Here is an 18,013-nt window from a genome sequence, read left to right as displayed (position 1 = left end):
GTATTTTGCTTGTTAGTACTTTAGAAGAATACATGTATGATATTTTTTCCCTTTGTCCTTCGCCTGACCGCTTGGTCCCTGACAGTTATACATTTACCAAGAATACAAAATTGATGGCTTTATTTTCCTTCTAAATCCAATGTGTTACATTATTACTGCAGGAATTCAGTGACAGCAGTTTTCACTTCTATTAGAACACTCCATTGGCCTCTTAAATGGAAATTTCAATATTAATTTCTGTGAGAAATAGTTTAAAAAATGGTGTGACAGAGAATTAATGGGTGTCAGAGCAGAAAGAAAAAGCTGAATGAGAGAAATGAGTCACGTCTGCAGTTATTTAAAATAGACCTAGTACAAAAAGTCTGGCACATAACGATATTAATAACACCTTATTAAGTTAGCCTGCAAGATTTTAGATTTTTTTTTTTTTACGGAGTCTCCTATGGTGCAGTCACACACAGTGTTGGAGCTGTTTAGTCTTTATTATTTTTTGAATGTAGGTAGGTAAAATAAGCTCAGAGGTTATTTTGTGTTTATTTTTTGACTAATGTTTGGAGTTTTTAGAATACTGATTATGTGATTATAGTTTGTTTTCATTTGATTTAGGACCATTTCCTTTAAATAAAGGGGCTGGTTTAGGACCGGCATTTTATATTTTCTTTTTCTGTTTGTTTTTTTGTTTGCAGGAGCTGCAGCAGGAGAAAAAACAAAATGGATTTTTGTATTGCTTGCTGAAATAGAAAGAATAAACCCGGACGTCTTTTGTCTCTTTAAGAAGTATAGACACAATGCAGTCTGACTGTAAGACCCCTGATGTTTAAAAGCTTGGTTTGACAAACAATTGAATTTCCACTACAGATTTCATTATAGAAGCATCTTTTCTAGTTTCAATGATTTTCAGACATATGTGCTAGATGTGGTTTCTCTTTACCCTCTTGGTCACGTCTTAAAAAAAACTTCTATCCAATTAAAAACCTGTGGTATTTATCTTTTTCAGGAAACAAATAGATTTTCCAGGGAGCTGAATCATAGCATTGAACCAAGATTCAAGGACTCCACAAATGACGTCAAACAGGGTAGAAAAAGAACTAAAACTACTGACAAACAAGCGAGAAAAGTGTTTTTACTAAATTACTTTCATTTCTGGGAGACTTTGGTTCGAAAGAAAAACATATTTCTGTATTACTGCAAAAGAGATGTCCAACCAACTCGCATCACCTTACATTGCATCATGCTACACTGCTGGAGAGAACATGAGGAAATAGTGATCGATCACACCAATTTTAGGAAAGACCAATTTATCCAGTCCTTTTTTTTCAAGTTACATATTTAAGGTCAGGACTCAGAAGGTAGACATGTCCTAATTCAGTTCAATTAAATTTGTATTCAATTTATTTATAAAGCGTCATGTGATCTCAAGGCACTTTACAGAGACAATTCAATCAGATCGTATAGTAAGATTGGTTCAACGTTTTCTATCTAAAGAAAACCAGCTGATTGCATTGACAGCAAGCATGCATATAGCGACAGCGGAGAGGAAAACTGCAGAGGCCGACTGGGGTTCAAGGAGACAGAGGCAGACATACAGAAATAAGCAAAGACACAAAAGGAAAACTCTCAATCCGTTCCACAGGCGGCGGCGTCCAGGAAACACAGCCAGGCAGACGAGCTCCGAGCCAGCTCCCATGTCAGAGGATGAAGAGAGCACATCCAGTTAGTCACAGTCAGAGAAACAGGACTACACTGGAAAACAGGCCAAGCTCCAACATCTAGAAACAAAGGTGTTGATGGCAGCAGCACAGCTGATATTTGTCTCCAGGATGGAGTCACAGCCAAACAGGAACAGACCAGATGAAGCTACTATGATGAGAAAAGAGCATAACGTTAGAGGCTAAGCTAAACAATTCTGCAGAATGGGAGAATAGAGATAGAATGAAGCAGAATGATTAAAAAAGGGGTCCCTATGTCCTCCAGCTGTCTAAGCCTATAGCAGCCTACTGCAAAAAATTTTAATCTTAATAAGTCATTTTTTCTTAAAATAAGTGCATTTTGTCTTGAATTGAGGAGGTAAGTGAGACACTTTGCCAATGGAACAAGACAATTTACATTTAAAATAAGAAAAAACAGTTGCATTGTCTTATTTTAAGTGCATATTATCTAATTATCTTATTTTAAGAGTAAAAATACTAATTTCATTGGCAGATCATCCTGTTTAACTACTGAAATTAAGGGTAAATACACTTAATTTAAGAAATGTTTTACTTATTTCTAGATAGTTTTTGCAGTGCATAACTATAGAGATAGATCAGGATAACCTGAGCCACTCTAACTAGAAGCTTTATCAAAAAGGAAAGTTTTAAGCCTAGCCTTAAAAGTAGACAGGGTGTCTGCCTCACGGACTAAAACTGGTAGTTGGTTCCACAGGAGAGGAGCCTGAGAACTAAAAGATCTGCCTCCCATTCTACTTTTAGAAATTCTAGGAACCACTAGTAAACCTGCAGATTGAGAGCGAAGTGCTCTGTTAGGAACATAAGGAACAATCAGATCTCTGATATCAGATGGAGCTTGGCCATTTAAGGCTTTATATGTGAGAAGGAAGATTTTAAATTCTATTTTGAATTTAAAAGGAAGCTGTGATGGTTACACACAGTAATTGATCATAGTCATATCCACATTCGAATTCTTAATAAAGACTATCAAATGAAGACCAGGCTGCCCATCTGCTCTCAGTGCAGCTCCAGAAATCCCTGAAGGATGCTGGCAGACATGTTTGATAAGACTCACAGCACGGCAGAAGTCTGGCAGAATGTCAGATTTAATTCCTGAGCTCTTTCTGTCTTAAGGTCGGAGGGAATCTTCGGCTTTGTGTGGAATGCATGCAAAGACGTGCCAGTCGACAGATGCTCAAAGGTGGCAGTATCAGTAATCCCTGAAGTGACTCCCAAGAATCAAACTGTGCTGCAGGAAACAATTAAACTCAACTTCACACTCAGACACATTACGTATTTCAATCACACTTTGACCTTTGAAATGCATGAACAAAATCTCATTTAGAAGAATTCAGACCACAATCATGTGTCTATTTCGCAGAAGCTTGTGTCTGCTGTTTGGAACAAATGGAAGAAAGAGAAGAAGAACTTTTAATTCTCTTTTAAATTATTAAGGAAATGAGGTCCACTTTCAAACAGATGCTATTAAATACAATAAAAAACTATGAGCTAATCAGAGGTGAATGCAGACCTGGATGATGAAAGCAATTAAAAGGAGGTTAAAAACTGAAGAAATCTTAGACTGCTTTGACGACTAGGCCCATATGAATATGCTGGTGAAGATTCTCAGTCATCCAGGTCATAGTCATTGCAATACCCGATGCTGGGCTGGAAGCTCAGAGGCGTAGCCCAGTACTGGGTATAACAGGCTAACAAAGAACCCATAACGACTCCCCATTCCTAATGGACGGACCTGTTCTTCTGGTTAGATTTGCATGTTTTCTAAGCCAAAACAAGTTTTTGGGGTTACTATTTAAAGCTTAGAACTAAACGCTAATTCTGATATTTTAAATTAGAAAAAGATAAGAAGCGAAACGCCTTTAAACTTTGAAACCAAGTCCAGTGGATTGTTTTTTAACCATATGAATGTGCAGCAAACTGAAAAAGTACTGCAAATATGAAAATTATACTAACACACAAAACCAATGCAAAAGAGAAAATCCTGCCATCACAGCAAATAGCAATGTGCAAATGAACTGCTAATATGAAAAACTGCCTGTGGAGGAAAAAAGCTGCAAAATAAATTGTTAAATTCAATCCAGTTTTGCGTTCAACGCAATTATTCCATTGAGCTAGCCTGCTGCTAGCTAACAGACAGGCACTACAACAGTTGCAGTTGTATATTTCTAATCGATTTCAACATGTGAGGGCAATAATGCATTTTCCTCTTTAAAGCCATGTACAACTGAGGTCCCACAAGGGTCCTTTCTGGGAACCTTGTTTTTTAGCATCTATATAAATGATCGTCCTGCTGTGTGCAAAGATGTAGACATCATCATGTATGCAGATGATGCTGTCATCTGGGTACGTGGAAGGAGAGTAAAGTAAGTGATACTTGAATTGTCATTATTAATGGATAAGCTAATTCTTCATTCTTAACATTAAACATATAAAAATGTGGGGATGTATTTTTTCAAGACAAATGAAACTAAAGAAATTCCTAACATTTAAACAGGAAAAAATAAACATTGTAACAGAGATAAAATATTTAGGGATTCATTTAGATCAAACCATGAGCCGTAACTTCATCACGTATAATTTATCGTCATGTAGACATATCAGAAATAGCTTAAAAACTGGAGCATCTTTTACACACTCAAATGCTATGATCAATCCTCACCTTACTGATTGTTTGTCTTGCTGGTGTCAGGCTAATGAGACAACACTCAAAAACCTCTCCATTTCCATCACTGTAATACCCTGAGTAAATACAAAATCCTCAGCTTTGGTCATTAAATCTAGGATACGAGTATAAGAAGTCTTTAAAGGTCACATATTATTCTACCTTTTAAAATAAAGAATATTAACAGTGAAGCCCCCAGAGCATGTTTCTGCCACTTGTGCAGGAAAATTCCTCTCAGATTAGGCGGACAACCTTTTCCAAAAATCTCCTTATCCTGCCCTCCTCTGGACAAGTTTTTTAGTTCTCCATGCCCCCTCCTCCCAAAGGTTGTGCCCCAAAAACCCGCAACCATGACAACAAATCAGAGTTCGTAAAGAATTCCCCTTAATGCATCATAAGGGGAATTCTTCATCCTTTACCTTCCATCGGTTGGACAGACATCACAAATGTCCCTCTTTGGCCAGCAACACACCACTCGTTGGGGATTGCCAATCTCCTGGGATATTCAAACAGAACTGTCTCTATATGTAGCTTAATCTTGGTGTATCCTTGTGAATCTTTTTTTAGACAGATTTAGCTTCGTATCTATTTGGCTAAAAAAAAAAAAAAAAAAAAAAAAGGTCAAAAAAGGAAAAATCTTGGGTAAGGGGAAGATGTGTTAACAATGACCCCTTACTGTTCTCAGGGGATACATTATTATTATTTATTAATTGTTAAAACAAACTTCACAGTACAGTATTTTATTGTTTACCTTTTAACTCTTCATTATTATGTTACTCTTATACATTTTTCTAAAGTTCACATTTATGTGACCATTTTTTTTCTATAATCTTTTTGCTGCTGTAAACACCAGATTTTCCCCATTGTGGGACAATAAATAAATATTCTATTCTATTCGATTCGATTCTATTCTATTCTGCTCTAATTGTAAGTGCTCACACATATCTCTTTACCACCATCTAGTGGCTACAGAACAAAATTGCACCGTGTAAAAAGACGGAGCATCAAGTTTTGCCCTTTCTAAAACGAGATTTATTTAGTAAAATGTGCGTGATATTACCGCGAGGGGTTTCTATGTTGTCCTGAGATACAATAGCAACGTGAGAAGTAAATAAAAACATTATTATACCGCATTTCTATTTTTACGTCAGTTGCTTTTGGGTTACGGCAGGAAATTTCTTGTGCTTCGTCGTGTTTCGTCACTTCCTTTCACACCGGCTCGCTGTCGACTTTTACATCGTAGTAGCACCGGTTGGATTTAATCTCTCGACAAAGGGGTTACAGCTAAAGGTAAACATTGAATACATCAGTACAAGCTCTGAAGGATGCACAGTTTACGTTGATTTGACCTAAAAATGTTGAGAATCTCTCTAAGGTGTCTGTAGTTAATATGCTAGTTAGCTTAGCATTGCTAGTAAGGGCCACCTGGCATGCTGACCCGCCTTAGCTGAGACCAAAATGTGTTAAAATTTACATTTTTTTAAAGGATGTTACAACTAATACGGTTGAAACTGACATATGTTTGCAAATCAACACATTAAAGGCTACATTCGAGCAATTAAATAAAACAATTAACGGAGTAGGTTATAAAAAGTAATTTTTAAAGTGGAAAAAAACGGTTTGATTGTCCATTAGGAACAACAATGAGGATGGATATTAAACAGGAGAATCAACCAAAATGAATGTTTTATTTCAGTCTCATTCTAAGAAGGTCTGATCTTGATTCAATTAAAATAAAGAATAAAAAAAACATAAAGTAAACTTTATTTATCTCCCAATGGAGAAATCAACTGTCTGCATCTAACCCCTCCCCTTTGAGGAGCATTGGGCTGCCACTGTGCAGCGCCCCACAGACTTCCACTCTGTGTTTCGAACTCGCAACCTCAGGATTCCAAGCCCTAACCACTATCCACCTATTTATATTAGGATTTAAAATCAGTTGTTGGGGTTTAAACGTTGCAGTCATTGAACAATATTTGCTGTGTTTGTGGTTCTTACTCAACCTCTACAAAGTCCGGAGCGTTTAAATAATCTCAGAATTTAAAAAAGTTTTGCCATACTTTTTTCCCCCAGGCATTTTATCCTATTTTTTTAACCATTATTGTGCCCAAAATTAAGACTCTCCCGCCTTAGGCTTAAACTAAAAGCAGCATTATGTATGTTTTCTTTTAATAGGTAGAATAAGAAAAATAAAAATGCCCTGCTTGCTTCCGTTCATCCATATTTGTCAATGATTCATCCTTTAATCCTCCTGTTAATCCTTCCTCCACCCTGTCTCTATCTGTCCATCACTTTATTGGGCAATTATTCTGCACCCGATTTAACCCTTTCTGTAGGGATATCATCTTTTTTTTATTTTATATACGATACTGAAGTTAACCACACATGGTATCAGCACGAATCACACACGTTTTTATTTTGCAGTGTTTAATGTTAGAAAAGGCTTGCTCAAGTTTTCTTTCACCGATCAATTGTCTGTCACTCATCCTTTCATCCATCCTCTATCAGTTCATCCACCCAGCCCTCCATCTCCGTCATTTCTCTGACCCAACCTCAGATTTTATCCAGTTTTATAATGCATCTATCCACTGTTTACATATCTTTCATTGAAAAAAAAAATTTAAAGAACAGATTTTTTCTTTTGACCTAATTAAAGAGACAGCTTTATTATTTAACTGTAAAAATGTTGTGAAACATAAAAGCTAATCTGGTTGGGGTTTTTTTCTGTCTATAATAATTAGCTAAAACATCACTAAAAATCAGAAACAACTTTTCACAAATTGATCCATCATTTTTCATTGTTTATTTCCCTGTAGCTGGGCACTTTTTATAGCCACCAATGCAGCCACTTCAACCCAAACTGCTGTAACTGGATATTTACGCAAAACTCATCTGTAGTTTTAAAAAAAATTGTTGGAAGCTATCATTTTTGCTAAGTAGAAAATAAAGTTGCCACTGGTCTTTTGTTTAATTAATCTAAGGTTAAATAACGGTAATTAAAATCAAACAAAACAAGAACGGATAACAAATGGAGGAAACTCAAATTTATGGGTGTAATCTTAAGGCATGACAGCACTGGGACTTGATCAACAGCCGATACCGTGACGTCACAAACCAGTAGGTGGCAGTAGTGTTCTTTGACAAACATGGATGCCTCCAGTAAAGCACATTCAAATGAAAATTACTCTTAATTAAAACACATTTCTTTCACAGTATGTAATAATAATAATTTCGTATTTTATGTACTTTCAGAAGTTTAAATTCTGAATATGACCCAACTTTTCCTTTAAGGACCAGGTAATTTGCCATGAGGGGTCGGATTCCACCTGCAGGCTTTGAGTGTGATGTGTGTGCTCTAGAGGGAAGTTATCAATTAATTGGATGGAATACATTTAATTCTAATAAACAAATAATCAACATGATTAATGTTGATTATTTGTTTATGTTGCTTAAGAAAAATGTATAAAACATGAGGAAATGCATCAATTGGTCTTCATCTTTTTCTGGGGTCAGTGATGATTAGCCCACTGCGCAATCTGATCAATGCTCGCCATCTCTGAGGGCATTGCTGGAGAAAACAGTGCTGCTTCTATCTGAGACCATGTTTTACTCAAACTAAAGCTGAATTAGTGCAGAGGGACAGTCGGCTTAATGTTCTCTCTGTTTTCTCCTCAGGTCATGGCAAAGTTTCACGCCCCTGTGATCCAGGACAACCCGTCCGGATGGGGCCCCTGCGCCGTTCCAGAGAAGTTCAAAGACATGCCCTACCAGCCTTTCAGCAAAGGAGACCGTCTGGGGAAGGTTGGTTTCTGCCCAACGTTCCCAGTCTGATAAACCAGATCCGTTCGATTCCTTACTCTGTGTTTGGGTGGTTTTGGTTCTGACAGGTCGCTGACTGGACCGGAGCCACGTACCAAGACAAGAGATACACCAGTGAGTGAAACAGCCGGCTGAAACATCTGCTTCACGATGACGAGATATTTATACTGTTACTGATCATTGTTGGGCGTTTCTCCTGTTATCCTCAGATAAATATTCTTCTCAGTTCGGCGGCGGCAGCCAGTACGCCTACTTCCACGAGGAGGACGAGACGAGCTTCCAGCTGGTGGACACCGCTAAGACTCAGAAGACGGCCTACCAGAGGAACCGCATGCGGTTTGCTCAGGTAACCCGGGTCACCACAGAACCGGTTCCCTGTCATTATGCTGTTCTTCATCAGAAGGGTCCTTGTTTCCACAGAGGAACCTTCGCAGAGACAAGGATCGCAGGAATCTCACTCAGTTCAACATGCAGACGCTCCCGAAGAGCGCCAAGCAGAAAGAGAGGTGAGATCCGGAGAATCCGGGTTTTATGGGTCATTTGCAGTTAAAAAACTTTGATTACATCATCTTCATGCTCTGCAGGGATCGTATGCGTCTGCAGAAGAAGTTCCAGAAGCAGTTTGGCGTCCGTCAGAAGTGGGATCAAAAGTCTCAGGTAGTTATTTTTACTGAAGCTAAAGAAACAAAAAAGAAAATAAAAAAAGGCACATTTCAGTTCTGAAAACATCAGACTAAAATAACATCAGTCAGATTAACGTATTAAACACTATGTTAGCATTTCATTTGTAAAGTTGTTATTCTGCAGCTGATTCTATATAACAATTCATTTCATCACACAGCAGAGTTACGTAATGCTCAGATCGGATCATTTTCCTCATCACTAGAGGAAATAAACACTTTGCTCTCCTTTTATTTTGTAAACCAGACTAAATGTGAGATAAAAGGTGTAATTAAGTCTGGCCTCGATGAATGGGACGTCGGAAGATTGTTAATGAGAACAACCCGTTGTTTTTCAAACCATGTCTGTGCCTATTGGCCAACGCTCTGACCAATGAGCGCCACTGACTATGACGTAGGAAGCGCAACAGGAAGCTGGTGGGGGAGTGTAAACAAACAGCCTGTCGGTAAAACGGCGAATATGTCCTTCTTAAAAATGAATGAGCGTACGTTCTGTAAAAGTTAAAAAAACAATCCACTGGACTTGGTTTCCAGGATTTGAAGACGTTTCGCTTCCCCTCCAGGAAGCTTTCTCAATTCAAATGTCTGGATCCGCAGTAAGTTGAGTCTTTATATAGACAAGGCCTTGTATCGCTTGGAAACATGCAAATAGAAACCGACGAGCGGTTCGTTTGGTTGTTAGCCTGTAAAATCTGAAACCTTTCTATGATTCTGAAGGTCAGTCGTTAAAGGGGGGGTGGGGGGGGATTGTCGTTAACGTTTTTTTAAAATTGTTACAGAATGACTATGACCTGGATGACTGAGAATCCTCATCAGCAATGAGCGTAGAGCCTCTTTCTGCTCACGTTTCAACGAAAACACCAAGTCTAATCCTCCCAAACTGATTCCAAAGCTGAGTCAAACGAGAACTGTTCAATAGTTTTGCATCCAGAAATTCAAATCATCTCTGCGTTGTGATTGGCCCGCTGCGTCTAGGGCCTGGGGCATTGATCGAGGCTAGATCACTCGCAGGCAAAAATGATTTTGGCCGCTGGTGGGTGGGGCTAGTTTACTCGGCTAACATTTGTGCTTATTTAAAAAAAAAAAAACGCAGGAGCTTAATCCAGATATTATATGAAATATTGAAAATAAACTATATAAAAACGAATTAAAGTGCAATAAAATACATGAGCCTTCTTAAAATCCCTCTAAACAGCTCATTGTATGTAGCTTTCCGTTGTTGGACGTCCACCCGTCTTTGGGGAACCCAACAGAAGGTTTCTGACTTTTTAGCAACAGGTTTAGTTTTTTTCTGCTCTTATAGATGAGGCTCGGACAAAATGATCCATTTTTCAATCGCTATCAGTTAGAAGTTATTTTCTTTAATTGGAAACTAGGGGGTTTTACGTTCCAGATAAGTTTTCTTTGTTTGAGGGGAATTTTTTGCCACCAGGCTCAGCTGAAGCCCAGAGACTCGTCTGTGGAGGTGAGGAGTGACTGGGAGGTGAAGGAGGAGATGGACTTCCCTCGACTGATGAAGATGAGATACATGGAGGTTTCTGACCCTCTGGACATGTAGGTGGAGCCGAACCGTTTGTATTTTGACCGGCTGGAGGGAAACCCTTTGACTTTGGTTTGTGTTCCCGGCAGTGAGTGCTGCGGTGCTTTGGAATATTACGACAAGGCGTTCGATCGGGTCACCACCCGAAACGAGAAGCAGCTGAAAAGCATCAAGAGGATCTTCCACACCGTCACCACCACCGACGATCCGGTCATCAGGAAGGTAGGCCGTCCGTCCCAGAACAGGTTCTGTTATTAAAAAGAAGCGTGAGGTCACAGCAGTCTGCCCCCCCACCCCACAGCTGGCTAAGACTCAGGGCAACGTGTTTGCCACCGACGCCATCCTGGCCACGCTGATGTGCTGCACGCGCTCGGTGAACTCGTGGGACATCATCGTGCAGAGAGTCGGCAACAAGCTGTTCTTCGACAAGAGAGACAACTCGGACTTTGGTGAGACTTGGACCTGTGTTACTCTGCTGCTGTTCATGCAAACCTATGAGAGGATGAAGTACAGGCCATGTTTTAGAGATCATCAGACCGGACGTCCTCGCTTTTCAGGTGTTGAAGCAAACAGCAGGCAGCTTAATGCTTCTAATTAGGGCGACATGGCTTTAACATCTAATCCCCTTTTCTTTTCTTCTTAAGTTGTATAAAGAAAAATGACATGACTTTCAAAAACAGTTTTTATGTCCATCACCTCATCTGGGAAGGGACATTTTTACAGGGTTCCCACGGGTCCTTAAAAAGTCTTAAAAGGCATTGAATTCTTCAAAACAAAACTAAGGCCTTAATTGGTATTAAAATATCTTAAATCAGTCTTTCGTAGGTCTTAATTTTTAAAACATCATAAATAGGATTATTGGTATTACGATTTATTTTTGTAATCTAAATAAAAGGTTAAAATTGACAATTTTTATTTTATTATTTTTTTAAATTAAAAATAACAGCTCGCCATTATCGGTTCTGTCCTGATAGCGGAACCAATAAAGCGTTGTTGCGGCCGGGACATTTGGGAGATGCGCCATTAACTTTTTGTCTAGAAAATATGAGCAAGTGTAAATGTAACCAAAATTGTCTCCAGCCAAGAGTTTTCTCCATGGCTAAAACCAGGGAACATACATGAGGCTCAGTGGATTTAGTGCAAGAAGTCATTCAAGCTCAGAACGATGGGAATTAAGGCAGTGGAGTCGCACATGCGAAGCACGAAACACAAAGCGTCAAAATGGAGTTACAGAGAAACAGCCGGTATTTCTCAGTTTAGTTCCACCCTTGTCTCTGCAACGCCTCCACTTATCACCAAATCAAACATACTAAGAAAACCATACAAAGAAAAATAGCTGCAAAAAAGACTTAGCACTGGTTATGTTGGGGCTTTAAAACTGATTTGTTTTGTTCCCTGCTAAAACAAAGTTTGTGAATTCAGTTAAATAATTGTTCAAATATATCTGTCATTTGTGTGTTTTTAGCTTTCTTCCTGTATGGGAAGCTTTTCAACATTTGAAACATTAGTGCAGTGGTTTATGTTAGAATAAACCTTTGGGTTAAGTTGTAGCAAGCAGGTTTTTCTTGTGTTTCTTGTGAATTTGGTCTTAAATTTTTATATCAAGTGGCATTAAATAGTCTTAAAAAGTCTTGAATTTAACTTGTCTTATGCTGTAGGAACCCTGTTCTCATTGTTGGGCCAGCTGAATAACCAAACCTGCACATGTAATTCTCTCCTTTGCCACAAGAGGTCAGCGATGTAACAGGAAAAGCTGAAACATAAAAAACATGTCAAATAAAATATGAAGTAATTTCTGACAAACCTTTCATTTATTCTGATTTAAAAACTTCTGGAGCATTCAGGTTTTCTTTTAATAAATTTAAATTTCATTAAAATAATTTATTCATGTTTTCAGTTGCTAATTTCCGCCTGGCTCATATGAGAATTCTTTGAAAAGTCCTTGAATTTGAACCTGTTGGATCCATTCTAAGATCTCAGGAGACTTGGACCGTTTCTCAATATGTGTACTTGTGCGTTCTTGTGTGCTTGTGAAATGTCATCAGCCTCAGCCCTAGTATTGTTACACAAGCAGACCGAGAACGGATAAAGACCTCGAATGTTGTTCTCTCCCCTCCGTCTTTACCACGCATGCATCAGAGCAGACTTGTCCGTTGTTTAGATTGAAAGCTGTCCCAGTATGCACTGCGGCAGTAGCAGCTTTCAATGGAGCGATCACAGAGTTTAAAAGTTTAAAGTTCTCTTTTCTGTTGCTGTTGTTCAATAAAAGTACGTTTTAAGATGATTTGAGGCAAGACTTTTATACTTTAAAGCGTCACTATATGGTCCGTTTAACGATTTAATACGAAGTTGAGAGCAACCAGTGGGCTAGCGTCAACGTTAGCCCGTCTGCAGCAGCCCTATCTAGGCATAGCCGTGTGATGGCGAGTTTTTTGTTTTATTTAGCAAAATGTTGATTTGATTTGTCTTAATCTGACTGTGTTTATTATTATTCCCCCACTGAATGATAAAAGTAAGAATTTATTATCTAGAAACTATTAATAACAGGAGGTGAAATGCAGCACCAGACGAGCAGAGCGTGTGGTGATGTCATCAGTACGCTTCTGTTCCAATTGGCCCATTTTTATGTTGTGTGCTCCCGTTCTCACCAAGTCCAGACTTTCCTGTGTTCTTGTCAAGAACATACTTGGCGAGAACACGAGTCCAGATTCGTGTTCTTGTGTAAAGAGAAACGGCCTAAATAAGCTCTGAGACTGACTCCAGGTTAGATCCAGTCTCTCCTGGACAGAGAAGCTTCTGTTACTCATTCTTTTATGTTGAACTGGTTTTAATTAAACTCGATTTGTTGGACAAACCAGTTGTCAGGATTCTGCAGCTCCTAGCATTTAATTGAGCAGTGGATTCTTTTATTTATTCTTTTTTTTGTCACATGCTTGTTTGATGGGTCAGTAATTGAAACAGATTTTTTTCATTTTAGTTCATGGTGTTGTTCTTGCTCTTCTTTCTGTTCCTCTCAGATCTGCTGACTGTGAGCGAAACGGCCAACGAGCCGCCGCAGGATGAGGGAAACTCCTTCAACTCTCCTCGTAACCTGGCCATGGAGGCCACCTACATCAACCACAACTTCAGCCAGCAGTGTCTACGCATGGTAAGCTGCAGCGCTCACGTCCGCTCCGTCCTCATTTACTGCCTCGTTCTGAAAATGAAGCCGTTTTTGTCCTCCGGATTCAGGGTGCAGAGAGGTACAAGTTCCCAAATCCCAACCCGTTTGTGGAGGAGGACATGGACAAGAGTGAGGTGGCGTCTGTAGCCTACAGGTAGGGAGCTGAGGTTTTTGTTTTCAGTGGGAGGATCTTAATTTTTGGTACATTAGAGAAATAATAAGCCATCCTGTGATTCAGGTACCGCCACTGGAAGCTTGGAGAAGACATCGACCTGATCGTCCGCTGTGAACACGATGGGGTGATGACTGGAGCGAACGGAGAAGTGTCCTTCATCAACGTCAAGACTCTTAACGAGTGGGACTCCAGGGTAGGAGGTCACACCGGGGCCTCAGGTCCTACACTTTAGTTTTTTAATGAAAAAAAGCTTCAAATCAAGGATGCAAGTCATCGAAAAATTAAAATTGAGTGATTTTTAGAGGTGAAACAATTGGATTAATTGTGATTAATCGATTATTGAAATAATCAACCAACTTAGTAATCGATTAATCGTTAACTGAAGTATAGAGACTCTAAAACAGACCATTAGCTAAACAAACTGACACACTTAGAGCATTAATTATACCAAAATTTTAAAAATATAGAAACATTTTACCTTTAAGATAAAAAAAACTTCGTTGTCTATCCAGAAATCATGTGGAAAAGCTCTGGCTCGACCTGGTTTGATTCTTTAAATAATTTACTTTTAAGGAACCTTTTGCTGCCTGATTATTAATCTAATTATCATAAAAATAAATAACAGATTAAACAATTAACACAACAATTGTTAGTTGAACCGCTATTGATCTTATTGATTAACTAATTATATAAAAAGTTAAAAGTAAAAAAGTATAACATATTAATTTTGTTGTGACATTTTATTAAATACTGACTAAATAAACACAACATTTAACTTCAGGTTTAACAAAGCAGGAACTAGGTGAATCCAAAAGATCAAGAACACGTACAGAAATGTAAAGCTGTCATTAATGAACAGGGTATGTCGCTCAGATACTGTCAGACTGTTGCTTCTGTGTTTCAGTCAAGCGGAGGCTAACATGGATGTAGCTCTGACTTTAGTCTAATCCAGCAGAGACTTTGTTCTGTTAGCAGCCCTTTTCAGAGGGACGTTCTGGTTCTGTTTCTCTGAGGAATGTTAGAACTTGAACTAATGAAGTTAAAGCTTCACCTTCTACTGTGTTTATTTCTAGCAGTTTCAGTCTTTCCACTGGTGTTACATATATTCTCTGGCAAAAACAGGCAAGGTGCTGCTTTAGAATGTACAGCTGCGCCCTCTAGTGGACGGCGGCAACAATACAAGGAATTACTTCTAAAGTCGGGCATATACTGTACCATATTTTAATCGTCGTATGCAGCTACAGCTCACACTATATGATAAAACCACAGGGTTTAAAAGTTCACAGCTCACAATGTTTGTTCTCACACTGTGCGACCCGACGCTCACTAGAGTGAAACACGCTGCCTTGGTTATTTGTGCAATTTTGTGCTGAAAGCTCTAAAAAGAAAAGCCGACGACAAAAACATGGCTGAGCAAACGTGGCTACTACGCTCTGTCAATTTTACAGTCAGAACTGCATTTCATTTGTTGCACCACCGCCATGCGTCTGTGTTTCGTCTGAGAGGAAGAAGAAGAATCCTTGTTTGACTCCTGAGCAATTTGTCCACAACCATCTTACGACGGCTTACATGTTTGATTTTCTCTTGATTCCTGGTCTCGATTCCCCACGACCACCTTCCTGGGGAGGTGGTCGTGGGGGGCTGATCGCCTCTCGTTACCGCCTGTACACTATACGACGTACGATCAGGCTGAAAGTCGGCCCAATACAAAAATTCTTGTACGACTGGAGGTTCAGCCCGAAAACAGTAAAAAAAAAAAAAAAACGTGCAGTGTATGCCCGGCTTTAGCAGAGGCTGTGAGTTAAAAAATTTCCCCACTTTCCTTAAAGGGGCCTTTGACTGGTCCTTGTTTGGTCCCCTACAGGCCCTATTTAAACATCTAAAATATTCTTTCTGTCTTGATTTGTGGACATGAAGATCTAAAGAGAAGCGTCATCTCCTGGTCAGATCCTGTAAAACAATATGCACACCTAGAAGAAGGCCAGTTGGAAGTTGGAGGGGATTTTGAAGCCATTTTGAATGGCTGCTTCTATACGTGACGATTAATCATAAAGCCTTTTTAGTGTCCCTACTGTAAATATGTAGAGAGTTAATAAAGTAATGCAGTAATAATTCTGTAAACACATGGATTGAATAGAAGATAAAATGGCCGTCTCTGTGGTTTGGTTGATCCTCAGTATTGTAACGGAGTGGATTGGCGTCAGAAGCTGGACTCTCAGCGAGGCGCCGTCCTCGCCACCGAGCTGAAGAACAACAGCTACAAACTGGCTCGTTGGACCTGCTGTGCCATGCTGGCTGGATCCGAGTACCTGAAGCTTGGGTGAGGAACCTGAATCAGCTTCGTTCTTTCACAGGGTTCTCTGTGTCCGGCTCTCACCCACTGCACTGAAGCCCAGAGGAGCTCCATAAAAGATAAAAAATTTTTTTCTCCTAAATCAATCATATGAACGATTTAGGAATACATTTGTTCGTAAGAACGATTCTGATTATAAAGGCTGCCATGTTGCTGTGGAGTCTGCAGTTGAGCTGGACGCAGCTTAAATTTAGGACAAGCTTTGAAGGCATTTCATTGGTCCTCTGTCCTAAATGACTCTGCTCTCCAGGTACGTCTCTCGTTACCACGTGAAGGACTCTTCTCGCCACGTCATCCTGGGAACCCAGCAGTTCAAACCAAACGAGTTTGCCAGCCAGATCAACCTGAGCATGGAGAACGCCTGGGGAATCCTCCGCTGCGTCATCGACATCTGCCGCAAGCTGGATGAGGGCAAATACCTGATCCTGAAGGACCCCAACAAGGTGAGTCAGCAGAGGAGCCGCCGGCAGGGGTTTAGCTGCCGCTTCTGACTAACCTGACTCCGCCAGATGGATTTGCTCCGCATATCCATCTGGAAACCTTCCGTTGAAGTAATTTTGGGAAGAGACGAAAATACTGGTTAGCTGATTGGCCTATGTTGGTGATAGACGGGCCAAATAAACCAATCAGATCAACGAAGCATATGACGTACTAACAGCCAGGCTACTCTTGCTGAAAGAGAAGAGCAAAAACATCTTTTCCTCTGAGAAAAGCCTCCAGAGCAGTGTTTTGCTCTTCTTTCAGTGAAGAAATACTCTGTAATCCCGATAAAACTTGCTCGATAGCCACGCTAACGCTAGTTTCATCGGCTGAAGCCGCCGTGTTCTTTAGACTGAACTGTCGCGCTTCTCGTTGCGTCACACCTCAACCCGCCTCAAAGCCAACGCTGATTGGACGTTCGTTTGGTGAACGGCTCCAAACTTTCTTTAACGGAGAGTCTCCAGACTGATTAGCGAGTGAAATCTTGAAAGCTCACAAGATCAGGATGGTCTCACGGGGCTAGCTTCTGACTGCTTTGGTTTGTCTTCAACAGCAAGTGATTCGGGTTTACAGTCTGCCTGAGGGAACCTTCAGCTCTGACGAGGAGGAGGAGGAAGAGGAGGATGAAGAGGATGAGGAGGAGGAGGGTAAGCGAACCAAAGGATTTCATCTACACTGCAAAAAATTAAATCTTGATAAGTCATTTTTTCTTAAAATAAGTGCATTTGTTCTTGAATTGAGGAGATAAAAGAGACATCTTGACAATTGAACAAGACAATTTAGATTTAAAATAAGAAAACACAATTGCATCTCTTATTTCAAGTGAATACTATCTAATTATCTGATTTTTAGAGTAAAAATGCTGACTCTCATTTACCTACTCAAATGAAGGGTAAATACACTTAATTTAAGAAATTTTTACTTATTTCTAGATCGTTTTTCGAGTGTATAATCACTGAAGTCCATTTCCTGAATGCAGAAATTTTAAGACAAACTCATAGAGATGATTTTTGTTCAGTTTTTTTTCTATGTGTTTAAATCTTCTATTTCCTTTCAGATGAAGAGAATTAAAGTGGAGTTTCCTTCTTCGACCAAATCAACCTTCATCTTTCTCACAAAAACCACCATTTAATTCCCTTTGAAACTCAATAAAGACAAGTTGGACAAATGATTTGAATGTGTCACATTTCTTTTCCTGTTTCCTACAGAAATGTATAAATTCATACTGTATAAATATACTGCACCTCCAGGCCCATAAGAGGTTTTTAAACAACCATCCGGATGTTTCAGAGGAACGGGAGATGGTCATGTGGTACTGCTTCAATATGATGATGCAATATCATATTGGAAATAAGTTCTATTAAAGAATAATGGAGGCTGCTGTGCTCAGTGAAAACTTCCAAGCAACAGA

The 18,013-nt window shown here is 39.5% G+C and overlaps 1 protein-coding gene across 1 annotated transcript; it reads left to right on the top strand.

Annotated features, from left to right (window-relative positions):
* The first annotated feature begins 5,529 nt into the window (after window positions 1-5,529).
* Window positions 5,530-17,773, top strand: eif3d (eukaryotic translation initiation factor 3, subunit D). Its single transcript, XM_038282417.1, has 16 exons — window positions 5,530-5,682; window positions 8,068-8,193; window positions 8,280-8,325; window positions 8,421-8,557; window positions 8,632-8,717; window positions 8,796-8,868; window positions 10,324-10,445; window positions 10,521-10,653; window positions 10,733-10,880; window positions 13,449-13,579; window positions 13,663-13,748; window positions 13,833-13,962; window positions 15,947-16,089; window positions 16,373-16,565; window positions 17,156-17,249; window positions 17,660-17,773. The coding sequence occupies exons 2-16, from the start codon at window positions 8,071-8,073 to the stop codon at window positions 17,671-17,673; spliced, it is 1,659 nt and encodes a 552-aa protein (XP_038138345.1). The 5' UTR covers window positions 5,530-5,682; window positions 8,068-8,070; the 3' UTR covers window positions 17,674-17,773.
* The last annotated feature ends 240 nt before the right edge of the window (window positions 17,774-18,013 follow it).

The sequence above is a fragment of the Cyprinodon tularosa genome, unplaced genomic scaffold, assembly GCF_016077235.1.
Source record: "Cyprinodon tularosa strain WSP-4 unplaced genomic scaffold, ASM1607723v1 ctg104, whole genome shotgun sequence".
In the NCBI taxonomy this organism is placed as follows: domain Eukaryota; kingdom Metazoa; phylum Chordata; class Actinopteri; order Cyprinodontiformes; family Cyprinodontidae; genus Cyprinodon; species Cyprinodon tularosa.
This window is presented reverse-complemented; position numbering and strand designations above follow the sequence as displayed.

Coding starts and splice junctions, on each gene's coding strand:
- eif3d (XM_038282417.1), top strand. CDS start 8,071: ATGGCAAAGTTTCACGCCCCTGTGATCCAGGACAACCCGTCCGGATGG. Junction 8,718..8,795: donor AGCGCCAAGCAGAAAGAGAG/GTGAGATCCGGA, acceptor CATGCTCTGCAG/GGATCGTATGCGTCTGCAGA. Junction 13,963..15,946: donor TTAACGAGTGGGACTCCAGG/GTAGGAGGTCAC, acceptor GTTGATCCTCAG/TATTGTAACGGAGTGGATTG.